Source organism: Monodelphis domestica, chromosome 8 (genome assembly GCF_027887165.1).
Source record: "Monodelphis domestica isolate mMonDom1 chromosome 8, mMonDom1.pri, whole genome shotgun sequence".
NCBI classification, from domain to species: Eukaryota; Metazoa; Chordata; class Mammalia; order Didelphimorphia; family Didelphidae; genus Monodelphis; species Monodelphis domestica.
The window spans coordinates 163485983-163507256 of NC_077234.1; the positions used below are offsets into that span (position 1 = coordinate 163485983).

Consider the following 21274-nt stretch of genomic DNA (forward strand, 5'->3'; position numbering starts at 1 on the left):
TTGCTTAACTGGTTTACAAGAGAACTACAGAAATGCTACCCCAACAGCCTGTCTTTGCAAAGTCTTGTTAGGAAGAAGGCGGGCTCTGTCTCTAATGACATCGTGGTTGTTACATAGCTAAATTACAGTGAGGAGTCTGAATGGGGCCATTCTATTCCTTTCCCAAAGTTGTGGGCTATGAAATTCAATCTGAAGTATGTTTAATGAGTGTTCAGAATGTAGGATTCTGAACCACCAAGGGAACAAGGAGCCCAGTGTGCTGCAAATGGCACCAAGGCCAGGGGTTAGACTCATTCAGTGTTTTGTGGGAGGGAAGAAAAATGTCAATATTTGTTGAACAGGTATATTTCCAGACCTAAAAGTGTAACAAAATGTTCCCCAAAATGAGAGCTCTGCAAGAGTTACTCACAGTTAACCTTGAGCTTTCATTTCAGTTTTTGCTTTTGTTGGCATAGTTTAATAAGGTAGATCAGAGCCCTCAAAACTACAGTCTGATTTGTCTAGTAAGTGCCCCATCTACTGTGTGGCTTTTGAACTGTTTGGTGATGTCATCCAACCAAAGAAATTGAGTTCAGGTGGGTGATCTATTTTTTGTTTGCTTTAAACCTCCACCAATCATATCTCCACTTCCCAGGAAAGCTTATACAAAAGGACTCTGAACTCTTTGTGTTCAGTGAAGGGTGTTAGCTCATCAGACACGCCACCAAATTTAAAGAGGTTTTGTTTTTATTATTGAAAGACTTGATTCTTAGAATTACATCACTCAGTGAGAAAGTCTTTCTGTCTCATCATGAGGGACTCTGTAGTATTCACTAAAATGTGATTCAGAAATGATGATTCAGAAGAGCCTTGACTGTCACATCCTCTTTCTTCCTTCCTCCTACCTCTAAGAGCTCCTCCTGTGGAACCTTGTGGGAGTATTCAAAAGGAACCCCAAACCATATCAGTAAACACTGCTTCTGTCTTAGGAGTGAAGAAACCAACTTAAGGTTTCTTCCCCACTTCCACAATCATAATCAGTTCTGTGGCCACAAATTCCATGTTATTGCCTTCCCTCGACTGTCATTCAGTTTTATTGGACTCCATGAACTTTGACAATGGGTGTTACTTGGCAAAGATACTGGAGTGGTTTACCATTTCTGTCTTCATTGTGTCCCCATTTTACAGATGAGGAAATAAGGTAAATTGGGTTGAAATGACTTTCTAAAGGTCACACAGCTGGTAAAGGTCTCAGGTCAGTTTTGAACTCACATCTTCCTGACTCCAGACTTAGTTCTCTTAACAACTGGACAAGATATGACTATACCACAATAGTGAAAGATCAAGGATTGAGAGAACAAGCATTTATTAACCATCTAGTATGTACCATCCATTACATTCATGTACTTTAGGCTGTATTCCTATAAAACTATTGCAAAGTATTTTATTAACTCTCAAACTAGATCTTTATTATTTCAGAATTAAGTATGCCATATCTCTCCAATAGATAGATTGACTAATTCTGGATAGCTGATGATAAACACATCTTGCCAGAAATAGTGATTCTATCATTGAAATAATCTTACAGGCATTATGTGCCCTCTGGAAACTCATCCTCTTTCAAGATCAACTCAAATCTCACTCCTCCTCAGTAGCCCTGTTCTTTGGGTCTCTCTTTCTCTCTTGTTGGAGAGGGTGGCCAATGGAAAGTTCTTTCCATATCCTCTTGTGACTGACTAGGGCTGCCATCTCATCATTTCCTACCAGGCGGTACTGTTTTCTTAAAAAATGTGTATCTTTTCCAATCAGATCGTGAGCCCCATGAGGGCAGGAGCTCTCTTTTGCTTTTCTTTATATGCACATAATAGGCACCTAATAAATGTTCATTGATTGCCAGACATTGTGCTTTACAAATATAATCTCACTGATTCACTGCCTCACTGGAAACTGTGCTAAACCCTGTGGTAAGTGCTTTACAAATATTATCATGTTTCATCTTCACAACAGAGGTGTAGATGCTCTTATGAGTCCCAATTTATATTGAAGGAAACTGAGGCAAATAGTTTATAGGCTTAGTAAATGGTCTTGGAAAGTTGCTATGACCAGAATGTTTATTACTAGTGGCTAACCTGATATTTTCTGCATTTGTCCAGGTAGCTCTTTGAATAATAGACATGTCAGCCTGTGGATGGTTTGATTGCATTCAGAGCTTTTCAATTTTTATACAATTACATTACTCAAGGAGGCTCTCTCATGGCCTCTGTGAATTTTAAAATCTCCATCTTGGTATAGCACCAAAAAAAATTGTGCACACCCACACTACATGGGCATGTGCTAGTCAATGACAAATCAGAAATAACTAACTGCCCACCTGGGCTGTCCTAAGCCAAGCTTGAGCCACCATTGGCACTTGTGAGGCACAGGAAGTGATGGAGAGAGCAGCCTCGGAAATTCGCGCACTTCTTGTAGACAGGGCTAAATGGCAGTTTCGTGTTAGAAGCTTGAAGAGAGAGGAGGCCCGCAGACTTCCCTGAGTCAAGGACTGATTCCTTCCACCTTGGCCCTTTGGGCCTAAACTCCCTCTGCCTTGGTCAGAGGTTGAGTAGCCCCTTTCCTTTTTCTCCTCTCTCCTTCTCTCCCTCTCCTTTTCCCTACTCCCATTGTGATTAAACCTCCATAAACTCCATTCTGACTTGAGTGTTTCATTTTAGGAATTTCATAAGTAAATTCCTTGGCAGCCATTGTTCAATGTTATAATACTCTTAAAAGGTGAAAATTTTCACTACAACACCTCCCAACCTTGATTCGTAGCTTTTCTCAGCCCATTGCTTTGCTATTACCTGCCTAACTGTAGAGGTGATGATCACATTCCCTCAACATTGAAACATTGGGACTAATAATAATTACCACCACCAAAGTAATAACCAGCATTTTCTTAAAGTTGGGGGCTTAGAGTAGGCAGTAGATCTGTGATTTCCTTAGTGTAGGCAATTGACTTTTATGTAACACTTTAAATTTGCAATGTAGTTGACATTGGATGTCATTTGAACCTGATCAAAACTCTGTGAGGTAGATTATACAAATATTATTATTATTATTATTAAAATTTTAATTCCATGAGGGTAAGGAGTGTCTTTTGCCTTCCTTTATATGCCCTGTGGTTAGCACAGTGCCTAGTACATAATAGATGTCTTTAAATATTTATTAACTTATTATCATTATCATAATTATAATTATCACCACCACCATCATCATCTGATAGATGATTAAATAGACTTTTATTACATGCCAATAGCTAACCCAAATTCTAGGAAGTTTCATAACAAAGCTACAAATAAAATGCTTTGAAAAGAAAGGGGAAAGACTCTCCCTCGAGGCATTGGAATTCTAAACTGTAGAAGAGGTGTTGATGGTGGCTAGGCACTTTTAAATTTATCTTTTTGTGTGCATATAAATATAGTCCAATTATTGGTGACACCTTTCCCAGAAACTTAGGGACCTCATCTAGTACCAGAAATAAAAAAATGTATCATATAAAATCCATATTACTAAGTCATTTTGAAGTATAGATATACCCAAAGGTGTCAGAGGATATAAGCCCCTTAATCAGGATTATACGCAAGAATTTTTTTTTTTTGCTTCTGGCATACACCAATACTTAATTTACTTTTCTTTTTTAAGAGATTTTTTTTCGAAGTGAATCCCTTCTAAAAAGAAGGGATTTATATTACAATATACTTTATTGTTAAATTCCCTGGAAAAGAAAATTGTGAAATCATCTATTTATTACATTATGTACTCATTATAATTTTACTTTGGTTGTGGGTTATTAAATTGAAATTAATTTTTCAATGAAATTAAATTCACTTTTCTCTGTTACTTTCAATTATACTTTGTGCAGTTTTAGTTTTCTAAAGAGTGGGTTGAAAGGAATAATACAAGATTGGAGAGATTGGTACCTTGTGGGAAGGAGAGGCTTGAATGCTGGGCAAAGAAAATAGTTTTAATGGTAGAAGATAGGCATTATAAAAAGTAATTCTTTATCCCTTTTTTTAATTTAACAGGGTACCTGGAGGTCCTCTTAGCATAGAGATGTGTAAGGATTAACCAATGACAGGAAGGAGAAACCATAGAGAATAGGAAAGAGGAGCCAGAAACAAGAAGTGAGGTAGATAGAGGGTATAAAAGGGGGGGGGGGGAAGGGTTCAGTATCAGTTGGTCAGTCTGTCAGTTGCTAACATTTAGGACTGGCAGTTCCAGGGAAGTTGGCTGCTGGGCTTGAGTTGGTCATTGGGGTTTGGTTGCTGGTGGTGTTTTGGCTTGGTGGTTGGCATTTAGTTGCTGGAATATAAAGGCGGGCCTGAGCTTACTGAGAGGCCTTTTTTACTTTAGCTTTTCTAGAGGGCTTTTTGACTTTTGACTGTTACATTTTTTTCTTTCTTGAACTTTTTGGAAGGTGGCTGGTCTTCACTGATAGACCTAATTGAGTTTGGACTAAACACTGAGTGGGTTGATTTGGATTGGACTGGATTGGGTTAGAACTTTGTGGGGTGGTTGTTAGTTATAGATATTATAGGCAGTTTTAAGTAGTAATTATAGGTAGTTATAGGATAACTAGAATAGACATTAGGAAATTTTCTTTCTCTACCTCTTTCCTATATTTCTCTCCTTTATGCTATTCATTTTACTATCTCTTTTAATTAAATTAAATTGTTAAATTATTAAAGCTGCTCTCTTATTTTGTCAAAACTTCTAATTTAACCCTTATAGAAGCCAATGGAGATTTATGAAGAGAGAAGTAATGAATTAGACATAGGTATATGAAGTATTCTGGCATTGGTATGGTATATGGTTGATGGTTCAAAATAACTTCTGCATCTTTTACAGTTGGTCTTTCAATTTGTAATTGTTTACCTAAGAGTTTGGGCTTCTCTAAGAGGGCTGACATATAGTAGTGGGGAGAAGCCTGGGATTCCTGGAAAGTGGGGATAAAAGGGTAGGGGAACTAGCATTTATTAGACTAGGCACTGTGCTAAATGTTGAAGATTCTACAAAAGGCAAAAGTTAGTTTCTGCCTTGGAGAGGAGCTCACAGTCTAATAGGGGAAAGCCTTCTTGTCGAAAGTGGGATTTGAGTAGAATCTTGAAGCAAGTGAGGAGGTTGACTTAAGGAGCTTTCCCCCATGTACTTTAAGCATGAGTGACAGCCACTGAGTGCCACATATGAAAAGCAGCTCATAGGCCAGTGTCACTGGATGGCATTGTCCATGGAAAAGAAAAGGGAATAAAATTGGAAAGGTGGGAAAGGACTAAGTTGTAAAGAGTGTTAAAAGTTTTTTTTTTTTAAGGATTTTATGTTTGATCCTGGAGGTATAATATTGATATTTATTGAACAAGGGAGGGGCATGACACAGGAAGATGTTATGAAGAGAGAAATTGAGGATATCCATGAAGTTGCAAGTCCAAGTTACTGGGAGCTCATGGGTGGTACCTTCAAACGTAATAAGCAAGCTGAGAAGAGGGTAGAGTTTGAAATGAAAGAGTTTTGTTTAGACGATGTTAAATTTGAGGTGTGAAATAGACATTTGGTGATTGCTTGGAAGTCAGGAGAGAAGTTAGGAATGGATAAACAGATGAAATAGATGTATGAAGCATATGCATAGAAATGATTATTGAGATCATGGGGGATCAACTTAATTTGGGATAGTAGTTTTGTTCTTTGATTAAGCCTTTGTTCATGAAAATGTTACAGCCGTACTCATTAAATGACTACTCAATGTGCCAGTAATTGTAGTAGAAAAAGAGGATGGGAAAAAAATGAAACAATGAGGATATTTGTTGCTTTCTGCATGTGCAGGTATGCCCAAAAGAAATAACACTCATTTGTGCTTTGTACACTGTACATACATTGAGACTTTTAAAAATATTTTATTAAAGTTCTTGCTTTTTGAAAAAATCTAAATTATATGAAATTAAATGAAATTATTTTGTTTGTCAGATTCAAAGGATAAGCCAAACATGAAGCTTTTTCTCCAAAAACAAGCAAATAACCCATCAAGTTTTAAACTTGCTACTAATGGAATTGTTTGGTTTGTTATGTCATATTATTTGAAACTGTACAGTGGATAATGAAATAATTTCTTCTGCCCTCTATTTCAGAGCCCCCAAATAATTAACATAGGGCAAAGTTAGAGAATAGAAACCTAGGACTTTTATGAAGATGAGGCCAATCACATGTGGTATTTAAATATCCCTCCTTTCCACTAATATTTAAATTCAGGTAGATGGTGTAAGAGTAAATCTCAAGGGAAGCCCATTAGGGGAAAAGGATGCATAAAAGCATAGTTTGATCAGCATTCCAGTAAGGAAATATATTTATGCACTGATTTGTAGGTATGGTTGAATGCCATTTTCTAAAAAGATAGGACTTCATTTCTAGGAGAAACATTTGGTCATTAAAGTTACATTACAATTTCCTGAAGGTAATCTGGCCCTCTGACCCTTTTTTTCATTCTAGGCTCAACTTATTTTCTATTTGTACCATTTGTCCCAGCTCTACATATTGACGGACAGACTATGTTTGTCCACCTAAATGCATGTCAAAATTTGGGCAATAGATGTTATTCAGTCATTTGGTTTTGTATTGTAGAAGACCAAACTTTTAAAAGTGATTATAAATCTAGTTCTGTGAGATTCAGGGCACAATATCATCAGGTCAATGACATCTATGAATAGGAACATCTGGAGGACTTAACAGCATCCACAGGGACTCTGAACTACATCTCTTCCATAATAGTGACACAAATGATATCACTCTACTCAAGTCACTTATTCTTTTAAAGCCTTAGTTTTCTCATCTGCAAAGTGGAGATAAAAATAACTCCATGGCTATTTTTTTTTTAATCCTTACCTTCCGTCTTGGAGTCAATATTTTGTATTGGCTCCAAGGCAGAAGAGTGGTAAGGGCTAGGCAATGGGGGTCAAGTGACTTGCCCAGGGTCACACAGCTTGGAAGTGTCTGAGGCCAGATTTGAACCTAAGACCTCCCATCTCTAGGCCTGGCTCTCAATCCACTGAGCTACTCATCTGCCCCCTCCATGGTTATTTTTAAAAATCCTGCATTATATTCAAATAAATGTGAAGGCATTTTCAAATTACTTCATGTTTTTTGTTCAGCTTTTAAAAATCAATATTTTATAATTTATCAAGTTTTTAAAAATATCCTATTCAATTGCTTATTTTAAGGGATTTTTTTAATGTTATTATTTTTAAGATCTATGATGGATATGTTATACTTAATTTAAACTTCCAGTTTCACTACAGATTTGCTTTAGCAATTTGGAATATTGATTTTTGTGGTTTTTAAAAATTTTTTTATCGGTTTTTGATAGAAAAAATGTGCATAGAATTCATCATTTGAAATTAAATGTCTTTTTGCAAAGCTGGCTTTGAGATAATGCATCTTTTCTGGGAAGAATAAAATCTTCACAGATATACACAGATATGTGCTTCATCTTATACAAAATTTCCAGTGAACAATGGCTTGATTTGTTTTTTTCTTATTGTGTCTTCTATAGATGTAATAGTGAGACTCAATGGAAAAAGTGTTAGATTTATAGTTAGAAAATTTGAGTTCAAATCCTGGCCTTGACTCTTAGTACTTGTACAGGCTTGAAGAAGTCACTTAACCTTTGTTGCCCCTAGTTTCTCCATTCGTAAAATGAGAAGTTTGGACAAGATGACCTTGTTCTTTCAAGTTTTAAATCTCATCCTGTGAATATTTGATCTGAAGAGGTGACAGGTCATTGTGGATTCGTTTTGGTTTCATGGAAGAAAGTGACATTTGAATCGAACCTTTAAGGATGAGTTGGACTTCAACAGACATAGAGGAGAAAAAGACAATCTAAGTAGGGAAAAAAAGAATGATAAGGAGATGGAGAGATAGGAAAGTAGAGGGAACATTTAAAGACTACTAGCTGTCAATTTCTTTGGAACATAGAATATGCAGCGGCAAATCCTATGAGATACCCATGAATACTCTTCCCTTTATACCCTTTATACCTTTATACTTGGTCTCAGAAAAGGAGGTATCCTACAGGAAATGACCATTGGTGGATATGTCCTTATCTTAGCTTCCTCTGACCATGAGCCATGAGGTCAAGCCCATAGGCTGCTTCTTGTTCCTTGGGGCTTTGATGTTGAACTAGGTGTAGAACCCAAGCTGAGGGGGCAGCTGGATAGCTCAGTGGATTGAGAACCGACGGAGGTCCTAGGTTCAAATCCGGCCTCAGCCACTTCCTAGCTGTGTGACCCTGGGCAAGTCACTTGACCCCCATTGCCTAGCCCTTACCACTCTTCTGCCTTGGAGCCAATACAGAGTATTGACTCCAAGACAGAAGGTAAGGGTTTAAAAAAAAAAAAAAGAACCCAAGCTGAAATTGATAATCCCCTTTGAATGTCCCAGTAGAAGCTTCCACTCATGGACAGCCAGCCAGAACCAGTAACAGAATTTCTGTACGATCTCCAGAGACTCTTCAAAGCACTTCCATTCCTTTTCATTTTCACTCTCCTAGAAGTAAGCTCCATGGACTCTTCCACATGAAGAAATTAATTTATTCAAACAAGTTGATGGGGTCTACATACACATTAGACCCTCATTAATTACACATAATACAGAATTATTATTTATTATTATAACAATAATGATTACTTCTTATATTTGGAAGAATTGGACTTTGGTTAATACACATATGAAAAATCCAGGTATGAAGTAGATATGAAAAATTGTTTTCATATTCTTAGCCTTTTTTGCTTTTTATACTGCATAAAAGTTGAAGATGATTAGTTCTTTTAGGGGAGACAGTAAATACCCTGGGTCTTGTCAGTAGAAAAGGCTGTTCACAGAAGATTACATGACCAACCTGGTGTATTGATAGAACCGTTTTGTAGATTGGCAAAACTCTGTGTAGCCAAGAACAAAAAGTTATCATATAAAAAAGAAGGAACAAAAATCCTTGATATGAGTTTCCTTTTGGAAGTCATAGGAATCCTTTAACCCTGCCACTGTTGGGAGGATCATTTCATACCATGGAATTCAGCTGTGTGGACACTGATGTGCCCAGGCAACCTTGCAAAGCCATAAGGATCCATATTTTTTGGACACCATGGTATCTGAAACCTGTTTTTGACTGTGCTTAGTAATCTGATGAAGAAAAGTAAAAATATTAAATCAAAGTCCTTAATAGCCATTATAGAGCCATTAAGCTGTAGATAAATGCTCAATAGATAATTATTGAATTAAATTTGTTATACTGTGGCTCCCATGAGTGTTATTTTAAATCCTGATATTGAATTTCACTGGTGATGCTTCAAATTTTATTGCCTTATTCTCAGAAACACAATTAATGTATATGTGTATGTGTGTATCAACATTACATAGAAATGAATTTAGTGTTTCAAGATACTTTTTTTTTTTTAAGCAGGGGTTTTCTCGTTGAAGAAGTACTGAGTAATAGGAAGCTGTACTGAATTTTAAGCACTTTGTGAAAGTTAGTCTGTCAGTCAACAATCATTGATTTAAATTTACTCTTTAAAGGAATGTTATAAGTGGGGGGAAGAGAGATAATTGCTCAGTAGATAGAGTGTGGGGCTTGAAGTTGGGAAGATCCATCTTACTAAGTTCAAATTTGGCCTCAGATAACTTCCTCCTATGTGACCCTGGGCAGTTATTTAACCATGTCGGTCTCAGTTTCTCCATCTGCAAAATAGGCTGAAGAAGAAAATGGGAAACTATTCCATTGCCTTTGCCAAGAAACTCTCAGTGGTGTCATGAAGAGTTGAATAGGACTAAACAACAACAAAGCATATCTAAACTATTCTACAAATTCTAAATGATCCCCCTAGTGCAAATATTAATAATATGGAAATAGGTCTTGATCAATGACACATGTAAAACCCAATGGAACAGCTAGTTGGATATAGGAGTAGGGTCAGAGGAAGGGAGGGAATGAACATGAATCATGTGTCCATGGAAAAATACTCTTAATTAAATAAAAATTTTCAAATCTAAAAAAAATAAACTTTTACAAAAAAGGATTCGATCAGTTTTACATTTTCTGATCAGTTTCTAGACATCAGTTAAAGACACATCATTTCTCAAAGACTTAGGCATGTGATTCTTGCATAGTTTTGAGACAGAGCATAGGTGATATTTGAAATGCTTATATAAAGTTGATAGAGCAAAATACTTGGACAGTGTCACAAGTTTCTAAAACTTTCTTTTTTAAGGAACAGTTACCCAGTTTAGGATGTGAATAGTGTCTTTCTGTAATCAGTCAATCAAATAGTTTAGTACCGACCTTATATGCCAAGCACAGTACTAAGCTTCTATATATCCTGTAAAGTTCTTAGGATAAGGTCACGTCCATGAAGGTTTTCACTGCATTTTGGTTTTTGTTCTCAATTCTGACTTATAGTGTTGAATATATAAGACTTATTTCCCAGACTCTGCAAAGCCAGACCAGATCAGGTTTGTGAAGTTCACTTAGTTCCATGAAATCTTTGGGAAATTTGAGCTCTAGCCAAATGATCTGGAAATTGGTTGGTCATTCTTGTAATTTACCTTTAAAAGGAAGTATTGTCTGGTGTTGTCATCAAAGGATTAGAAATCTTGAGTTCTTTTTCTGTTTGTTTGTTTTTTAAAAAAGCAAAACCAAAACCCATTATCAAGCTCTAATGCAGGGCCTCTTACACTTTAACCCTTTAAAGACCATTACCCTTATATTTGATTATTTTACTATAGTTAACCTCATGGAAGAAATTATTCAGCAAATTCCTTATTCTTTTAGGCCATTAAAGTGAATTCTTTAGCTGAATCAACATGTTCCTCTAAGGACACTGGACAACAGACCTATAGATTTTTGGTAGAGTACTGATTTACTTATCAAGATAAAGATCCATATTTGGAGTGATGGAATGAGAATGGGAAACTTAGGCTTCCATGGCTTTCTTCAAATCTCAGCTAAAATCTCACCTTCTAGAGAAAGTCTTTTGTCATTACCTTTAATTCCAGTACCTTCCCTCTTTTGATTATTTATAGTTCAACATAATAGCTTATTTGTATATAGTTTTTTTAATGTTGTCTCATCTATTAAACTATGAGCTTTGCAGTTTGGGGGTGGCCTGGCTACTATCTTTTTGCCTTTTTAAAAAATATACCAAGCCCTTAACACAGCACCTAATATGAACAGGCACTTAAATGTTTATTGACTTACTGAATGACCACATTTTATTCTAGCTCTTGGTTCCCTGGGAGTAGCTGATAGTATTTCCCTTGTTGAGTGTTCTAGGACTAGTACGTGCGCTATATCCCTAGAGGGTCTCCTATAATTTAATAATAGCTCTTTACGTCACTTTGGACATATGGTAAGAGTTCTAGAAGTACAGATGCCATCTAAGGGAAAAAAATAAAATTAGTATTTTCCATGGATATAACTTTACTACATTTTTAGGCATTAGCATAGGTGAGTTGCTGTTTTGTTAACTTCACTAGGTTCCTAATTGCCATCATCAAATACATCTGTTAAATAATTAATTAGCTCCTGAAATGCACCTCATTCTTACCAGAGGTCTGGTAAAAATAAAAAGCCATGCAAAACCATCAATCACATGTTTATAATATTGTTGTTTTGGGGCTGGAGACTGCAGTTTGGTCCATTTTATCTTGTTAATTTGAGTTATACTTCAAGAGAGTATGAAGAACCTAGTGAGCTTCACTAGACTGTGATCTCCTTGAGAGCAGTAATTGTTTTATTTTTGTATTTGTAGCATGGAGCATAGTACCTGGTACATAATTTGGGCATAATAAAGGCAAATTGTCTGACCGGATTGTATGATTATTAAATCCACAAGGGCAAGAATTTTTCCAGTGTATTTCTCCTGCCTCCCCCCACTCTTACCCTGCCAATAGTACTGGCTTAAAGACTTAAATAAGTGGATATTGAATATTAATTGATTGATTTCAGTTGCCACTGTCATACAGTGAGTTGAAATTTCTTTTATTTTATTTGTTTGTTTTTGTTTTTTCATAGCAACGAGCTCCAGGGAAAGTGTTGCTGGATGCAGTTTGCAACCACCTAAACCTCGTTGAAGGAGATTATTTTGGTCTTGAGTTTCCAGATCATAAAAAGATCACGGTAGGTGAAATAATATTAATCTTTCATTTAGTTTGTGTTTATCAGATTTAGGAGATAGCAGACACCAATCATGTACTTATATGTGAATGAGAAATTAGTCCATTCCTCAAGGACCCTTCTTTTCTCCAAATCCCATTTTTGTATCTTTTGCTTTTAACAATGAAGAGTATGACCTTAAATTATGTTGAGTCACATAATATTAAAAATTAGACAAAGCCTACCATAGCAATCATGGTGCAATACAGTCATGAGAAAAGGAACAGAATGTTTGTAGGAAACCAGAAGGATAAAAAACACTCTTGTTACACCACCCTCTAAGCATACATCCTTAATAATGTAATCTCTTTTATTAGCATAGCATCTGACGCTACCTATTGAATTTCCTCCACAACACATCATTATGTACTTTCTTTCTTTTGTGATTTTCCTCTATTCACTATGAATCGTAAAATGCGAATATTATGAGGATCCCTAGTAATGATCAAATTTATAGTTTTCTCAAGCTTTAATTTTTAGAATTTTGCATTTTTCTGATACTATAGACATTTATGACAGTTTTTAAATTTAATTATTCAGTGCAGTGTTTTGTATTCTTACAGTGAGCATGTAAAATGCTTCAAAAGACCTAAAGTCTTTTGGACTCAACTTTAATATTCAATCTTGACATTATCTCAGAACATTCCTTTTTATATTTTATGACCTGATATATTACCCAAACTAGGTGCTGCATAAGATTTTTGCTCTGTTTAAATTTAGAATTTGACAATTATTTTCAATCTTGCTTTTCCCCTCCTCTTAAAATATCTTGAAACTCTGGTTCTGCCCTTTTGCAGAGGTGGGAGATCCACAAGTATTGAATATTGCATGTATTTTCAAAATTTTTCAATGTATGTAGTTCTGTAGTTTTTCCCCTCTTGTTCTTTTTTTTAGATTGTTTTAAAAACAAAACAAGACAAAGGATGACTCCCTGGGAAAAGGCTTGAAAGGAATATATAGGGAAACTATGGTGATATTAACAAAAGCCAAAATATATCAAAAAGTTTTTAAAATAAAATGTATCTCGGCATGGACTTTTATGTAAATACACAGACATACATGATACTTACTGATTTACATTGTGTGGGAAAAGGGAAAGGGATTACATTGTGAACTTTGGGGATTACAGTGGCAATAAAGGAGATTAATGTAGAATCCCCATTTCTTTTTATGATCAAACCTTTATGGTTAAAATAAATTTAATATTTCACATGGATATAGCTTTACCACAGTTTTATATATTGGCATAGGTGAGCAGATGTTTTGTTAAATTCAGTATGCTCTTAATTTCCATTGCCAAGTACATCCATTCAACAATTACTATGTTAATGGCTGTTATTGTGGTCACAATTTTATTGGTGGTAAGAAAGTGACCATATTCTAAGCTGAGTTAGTTATTTTTATGAAATTGTCTCTCTGTACTTTACCCCTTTGCTTTGACCATAATTGAGCAAACCTCACCTGTTTTGGCTTTCCTACAAGTACAATTTGATTCCCATTCCATAATGGTGACTTTGTTTCAAGACCAATGCTATTTCTTAAGTGTTTATTTAGAAATATTAACAGGGGGATTTTACTATAGCTGCTACATTTTTTCTTTTTTTCTTTTTAAAGCCTCCATATTCTTCACTATAATGTCATTTTATCAACTTCACCTAAGACTGGTCAAGGGAATCACAAACCCACACTGATTCTCTTCAGCAACATTTGATTTGTTGGAGAGGGCAAAATGAGTTGATTGATTTTTTTTTAAGTTTTCCATTTTATGTTGCCCAGACCTGCATTTTTCAAAATCACATGCCCAGTTGGCTCATATTGGTGTTTGTGTTTAGTGGTTTTCACAAAAATGCCAGACTGAATAGAGTTGTTGTTAGTGTTTAAAAACAATTCTAAAAATGTTGCCAAGATATAGTTGCTTTGCCCTAAATTACTTGCAAAATGTGTTTTTTTTTCCTTTTGGTCTGAACATGTCTGTGATCTAATTTATGTAGGGAGATTCCCATGAACAACCTCTGCTTCTCAGAGCAATTTGGCAACTCTTAAGTTTAGAGTTTTGGCAGCTTAGAGATTTAGAGACTTGCCTGGGGTTCTTACAGGTTAAATGAATTGCCTAGGGTCACTAAGCTAGCCTGAGTAAGAAAAGAGACAGGAGCACAGGTCTTTAGGTGCCAGGCTTCTCCTATTTCTCACCAAATCAGAACCAGTGGAAAATACCAGAGATTAACAATAACATTTTATTTCCATTTTTAAACTATATTGTCTATGAATATCAATGTAGCTAGTCTTAAGGAAGTTTTCCTTTTTCTTTGGGCAGAAGATGGGTGGAACGTGGGCAGTATGTAGTAAGTAGTAAGGATAATTTCATTATACATTGTTACTAAATTAGATCTAATAAGAAAGAAGGCTAGCATGAATTAGTAAAGGAAAAGATTATAAAATCAATGAATTAGAAGGCTAATTAGAAGGTTTATGACTTCCAACCATATAAAGTGAAAACTAATTGCCAACAAAATATTACCTGGCATAGTGACCTTATCAAGTTTGTTTTAATAAATTTACAATTATAGTAAAATCCTTTTACAGAAAAATATTGTGCTCTTCATAGTTTAGGGTAGTTCTTTTAAATATATATGCATACAGTCTTTTTATGCTTTTAATTTGGGAGTAAACTGAATTTCTTCACCTTGCAAGTAGAAGGATGCCATTCTAATTCATGTTAAATTAGATTGCTGGCCTCCCAGAATGTGACATTCCATCTCCTTTCATTGCATTGAATTGCAAAATCCAAAGGTATTCCCCATCCTAGAGTGCCTTTCTTCCTCATATATGCCTACAGTATCCTTTTATTTCCTTCAAGGTTCAGTATTCTTCCATGATTCTTTCAGTTAGTAGTGAATTTTGCTTCAATAAAGCCACAAAAAAATGCCTATACCAAAAACAAACATACACAATCCCATTGAAGACTGTACATTATATCAGGAGACACCATATTTTGGGGGAATTTTTTTTAAAGCACACTAGTGATTTCTTCAGTTTAGAGGTCTCTCAGTGAAACACTGCCATTATCCATGCATATTGGAAGCTATTCTTCAGCTTGTACTTTTATAGAGTTATCTGGACCATTGATAAATTGAATGACTAGCTCAGGATCACGTAGGATAAAAAGGAGAGGAGAATTTGAGTCCAGGTCTATCTGACTCCATACAGAGCTCTCTGAATGCCACATTGCCCCTTAACACATAGAATGATATTCCTTAGATCCTTCTATATTTGCTTAGAAATGATTTATGCTTTCTCTGAGAATATAAATTCCTTGAGTAGGTATTTAATTTTTGTCTTTGTATCTCTAGTGCTTTGCCAGTAAGTGATGTCAAATAGATGCTTGTTTTGAATTGATATTCACAAAATCCAGATTGGTGGAATCAGTATCAATGGGGTTTTATTTTTATATTAGTTAAGAAGAAAAAGTTATGAATCAATTTTTATAAGTAAATTGAATCAGTTTTTAGGAGTTTCTCTCTTGTTTGAAACCTGTCTTTCACACTTGAAAGTTGTCACACTCTACTACTTTTTGTTGTTTTTTTTGTTGTTGTTGTTGCTTTTTTTTTTTTTAGAAAGGAAGAGATGGCACTTCAAAGAGCTCAAGACTAGTACAGATGTTTTCTGAATTGTTGGCAAAGATGAAGTACAAATGGGAAGAGAAAAATTCCTACTCTGCTATCTTAGCCATTTTTAAGTCTAGGCTAGGTTTTAAGATTTAGGATCATTAGCCTATTCTATCAATGGAAATAGCAGTCAATGCAAAAGATCTTGTTTTAGAGAATTAAGTACCAGAGGGTCCAAAATACACTAAAAATATTTTGAATTGCAACAAATTTGAGCCATCTTAAAATGTTCATAACCATTCATAGGGAACTAATATTTCAAACTGCTTTTTTTTTTTTAAGGTATGGCTGGATCTTTTAAAACCTATTGTGAAACAGATCAGAAGTAAGTATATTTATCCATTTAACGGTGCTGGTAAATACTGAATTAGTAGTAGCTTTACTGTTCAATAGTTAACAGTAGAGTTTTAGGAAACTTTTTTTTCTTCTAATTTAGAGTCTCTTTGGTTGTCTTTCATCATCCAGCATGCTATGCTCTGTGAAAATTTTATCATTTTAAATATAACAAGATGGCAATCAGAAGCTGATTTTGCAAACCAGAAATGTCTTTGATTAGTAACTACCACATATTATTAAGCCAAAGAGTAATTTGGTCTGTTTTACATATATTGGCATTTATAACTGGCATCTTGGAAGAGGAGAAGGAAAGTCAATTTCTTATGAAATGTTTTTTTAGCTCTCATATCCTATTGCTGCCTCTGTCTAACCCTTTTTAAAAAACCAATAAATTCAAGGAGTGAAGAGTTAAATTCATGTCTCCTTAATATCAAGTGTATACGTTTATTCTATGATTTTGTTTTTTAAACCCTTACCTTCCATCTTGGAATAAATACTGTGTATTGGCCCCAAGGCAGAAGAGTGGTAAGGGCTAGGAAATGGGGTTTAAGTGACTTGCCCAGGGTCACACTGCTGGGAAGTATCTGGGGCCATAGTTGAAACTAGGACCCCCAGCCCCACCCCACCCCGGTCTCTGGGCCTGGTTCTCAGTCCACTGAGCTGCCCCCTATGCGATGACTTTTAAATTGCAAATAATTTAAATCTCCTCTCCTCTGAGAGGAGAATTATCTACATACTCTCCATTGAATTTGAATTTTGTGTTGGAGAGGAGAATATGAAGAAACTGGGGTAAGTGGGAAAGGGAGATTGAATTGACATTCACAGAATCCAAATTTAATGGGATCCATAGTAATGTGATTTTATTTTTATGTTGGTAAAGATGGAAAAGTGATAAATTTGTTTTTTAAAAGGAGAGAGGGGGGTGGGATATGAGTATGAAAATAGACTTTCTTTCTACTTCTCCCCTGTCTTTTCTCTCTCTGCATTCAGTTGATGACAAGTCTCAGATGATCAGTCACAGGTCACTCTTGTAGCCCTCAGTTGCATTCAGATTAGTTACTCAGCAGCAACTTGACTCTCATTCCTTTAGATGAGCAAAGAACATGGTTATTTATGGGCTTGTCTTTATATCTAATAAATCCTTCTGGGATATTGTGCAGAAGGTCATATGGATTGAGGGAATATACAACAAAACCTAAACATGATATCTCTTCTGTACTCTCTATAAATCACATTCTTCCTTTTTCAAAATTTAATTTGAGATGGATGTAGAAAATGAAGTATACTCATTCACTCATTTAATTAACAGTTATTGGGAATTCTCTTTATTTTATATAGGCATGTAGAAAAAACCCATTAATTCTCACCCCAAGTTGCAATAAAACTATTCAAATTTCACATGAAATAAAAAGGTCACTCTTTTGTTGTTGTAAAGGTTCTCATTTAATAGATCTGTAGTTTGCTACAATAAATTCGGTATATGAACAAAATCTCTACAATATGCATTCCTTTCAGAAGCAGTTTGCCCTAATTAGATGTGTTATAGTAACCATTCAGAGGAATATTTGGTTTTTCCCTCTGTTTCAGAAGCTTTGATTTGACCAGAGGAAATAGAAGGGTCATCTTGTGGTTAGCATCAGTGTCTGTTTGGCTTTGATATTTCCTAAACATTTGAGGAAAGAGACTGAACATGATTTGGGTTCCATGGAAATCACTGAGGGGGGCATAGTTCACTCTGATTGTATTAGACATACAATATAGCAGCTGAAACAGCAGAGAAGATTCTGTGTTATTTTTCATAATCATAATCACTGAAATATTCAGCCCTCTACTCTATTTCCCACTGCCCCAGTATTCTATTTCGGTATTTAGAATCTTTAGTTTGGGGATTTTTGTGATGATGCTGTGACTATTGTTTCTTATATCTATGTTTAAAATTCTAAATATAATCACAGAAAATGTTACAAAATGTTACCAAAAAATGCCTTCTATGTCAGAAGAAAGCAGAGCTCAGTATATTCTACTTCTATTTCCTATGGACAATTCATGATAAAATTTTATTCACTGATATGTATTTTTATATGTGAACTCAGGTCTAACACTGGAACTAATGGAAGACTTCATATATGGCCTATAGAACAAAACTCTAAACTGTGCCCTCTGTTTACATTTTATCAGCCTACCTTTCTTAATACCCTAGACTGAATATTAAATTTTTTTTATAGAAAAAAATTTAAAAATCAAGAGTTCATTTCAATTTTTATTTTCTGGCCCTTTCTTTTAGAACTATAATGTTTTATATGGAACTGGTAATCAGTAATTCATTTCTTGGAATTTTGGAAGCTCTAGTTGCTTGGAAATCAAGGCTGCACACAGAGAACCTAAACACAATTTATTTTTCATTTCCTTTAGGACCAAAACATGTTGTTGTTAAATTTGTGGTAAAATTCTTTCCACCTGACCATGCTCAACTTCAAGAAGAACTTACAAGGTTAGTGTTTGTAGTACTATTCTATTGATGACTTTGCATGGTTTTTTATGATATTTACTCGACCATTTGTTTTTATATTTAACTACTTAACCATCAACTTACGTGTAAAAAATGTGCCCTTTTTACCTGTTCTGCTTTTTGTGAAAATGATTTTAAGTATATTAAATGTGATTAAAACTTGGAATATTTTGTATATTTGCTTCTTTATTATATTCTTTCATTATTGCATAAAACAGTTGTTGTAATTCATTTCTGAAGCTGTGAAATTAGAATCTGTTACCCTAAAAAAAAACAAAAAAACTTTAATTCCCAGCAAAAACTAAGATTCCCTGGGTGGCAGCTGGGTAGCTCAGTGGATTGAGAGCTAGGCCTAGAGACAGGAGGTCCTAGGTTCAAATCTGGCCTCAGACACTTCGCAGCTGTGTGACCCTGGGCAAGTCACTTGACCCCCATTGCCTAACCCTTACCACTCTTCTGCCTTGGAGCCAATACACAGTATTGACTCCAAGATGGGAAGGTAACAGTTAAAAAAAAAAGATTCCCAGAATCCCACTTACTTCCTGTCATTATATGCTGACTTAAATAGGATAAATTGGGTGGAGTTCTGTATCTAGTTCTTTTCCTTCCTGTCGGTGGCTTTGGTGGAGCGGGCATTTTGAGCAGGTAGAAAACCTAGTCATGTGGTTCTATTTTGTCAGATAATAAATTTTAAAAAATAATAATACTTCAAAAGTATTGGAAATTAATTTAATTCTTACATTTATGGTGACTAGAAGCGGTGTTCTGAAATCCCTAATTCTCTCTGAGTAGATTAGATTGGGGGGGAGGGGAACAGCCATATTTCACCTGCCATAGCTTTCCCTTTTATCCACAAATTATCATAATTTATTAGTTGTTTGTTTGCAAGATCCATTGGGGAAACTAGTCTTCCAAAGTATCTCAGGGGGAATTGTGAAATTAGAATCTGTTAACCTTAAAAAAACTATAATCCCCAGCAAAAACTACCATTCCCAGAACCTCACTCACTTCATGCCATTATGTGCTGATGTAGACAGGATAAATTGGATGGAGTTCTGTATCTAACTCTCTTTCCTTCCTGTTGGTGGCTTTGGAGCAGGCCCTTATGAGCAGGTAAATTAATTTAGTCATGTGGTTCTATTTTGTTTGATAATAAACTTTATAGTACTTGAAATATTGGATATTAATTTTTAATCTTACAAAGTCCTGGGGTAATCTTAATGTAGTGTTTAAAAGAAAAAAACCTCTTTCCTTCTATCTATTTATCAATTCTAAGAAGAGGAGTAAGGGCTAGGGCATTGGAGGTAAGTGACTTGCCCAAGGTCACACAACAATGATGTGTCTGTAGCCAGGACCTCCCATCTCCAAGCTCAGCTCTCTATCCACTGAATCACCTAGCTGCCCCCCTCAATGTTGTTTTAATGTGTATTAATGACCGTCATGGTGTTGTAGTGGAAGGAGATCTAGCCTTGGGAGTGAGGAAGACCTACATTCAAGTCTCATTGCTGCAACATACTGGCTATGTGATGCTGGATAGCTCATTCGCCCTCTGGCAACTTTGAAACCGTAATGTTGCAGATTATAGGGAATGTCCTATACTGATGTAAACATAATTCTGTTTTTTTACAAGTGCCAATCTACTTCAGCATTTTAGGGAATCCTTGCTTTCATGTATCTGTATATTATCAGCAATAATCCAAATCTCCTCCCATCCATCAGTATCTTCTAATCCTGTGCTACTCTTGTCTGTGTTACCTTTTATGGGAACCCGCTAAAGTATCTATTGATGTCTTGATAGAGTGTGTGCTCTCTTCTCTACTGATGGTTAGGTATTGTCTTAAATATCAATATTTTCAATAATTCGTTTTTTCCACTTATTAACAAGGAAAAGGAACACTTGACCTACCCATCACTCAAAATGTATGAGCAGGAAGCCATGCTTGGTTTATTTTTTTTTTAGACCTCCACAGTGTTTAGCACTTTCATAATTAATGGGGGTCTGTAGAATGAATGAATAACAGAATGGAGGTGGTGCTTTCTAAAAACTTTTTCACAAGGGACCTTCTGATTCACTGTTCTCAGTTTAAGACTTCTAGAGAAGGCAATCATTAATGAACCAAAATCCTTGACTCAGAGCCCATTAAAATAAGTCCCTTTACATCGGTCTTCTGAGCAGTTTTTGTTTTTTTTTGATAGAGTTCCACATTTCAATGAGAAGTGGGATGGTTTAGTGAATTCACTTCAAATTTACTTCAGACCAAATTCAGACTCAGAACTCATTATGTGTATTGACATGAGCCTGCCCCCTCCAAACCTCCCTTTTCTCGTTTTTAAAACTAGAATAATAATAATAACAATGTGAGTAGTACTTACTTTGTACACTTTTTATGATAATCCAGTAGGATAATGTGTGTCAAGAGCTTTGCAAACACTTTAATGTGCTATATAAATGGTAGGCTTTTCAAAATTATTATTTTGAGGGGTGCCTTCCATTTGGACAAGCTTAGAATCATTTCAGAGGAAAGTTTACAATCAATCCCCACTGAGAGCTTATAC

General features: G+C 35.5%; 1 protein-coding gene across 2 annotated transcripts in view; it reads left to right on the plus strand.

The window, feature by feature from the left end:
• FARP1 (FERM, ARH/RhoGEF and pleckstrin domain protein 1) overlaps positions 1–21274 on the plus strand; it is a 338024-nt gene that overhangs the window by 203944 nt on the left and 112806 nt on the right. For both annotated transcript variants that reach the window (XM_007501371.3, XM_007501372.3), the window contains exons 3-5: positions 12068–12172; positions 16156–16198; positions 18622–18700. In XM_007501371.3, the coding sequence (XP_007501433.2) occupies positions 12068–12172; positions 16156–16198; positions 18622–18700 (227 nt within the window). The remainder of the gene's footprint in view (positions 1–12067; positions 12173–16155; positions 16199–18621; positions 18701–21274) is intronic.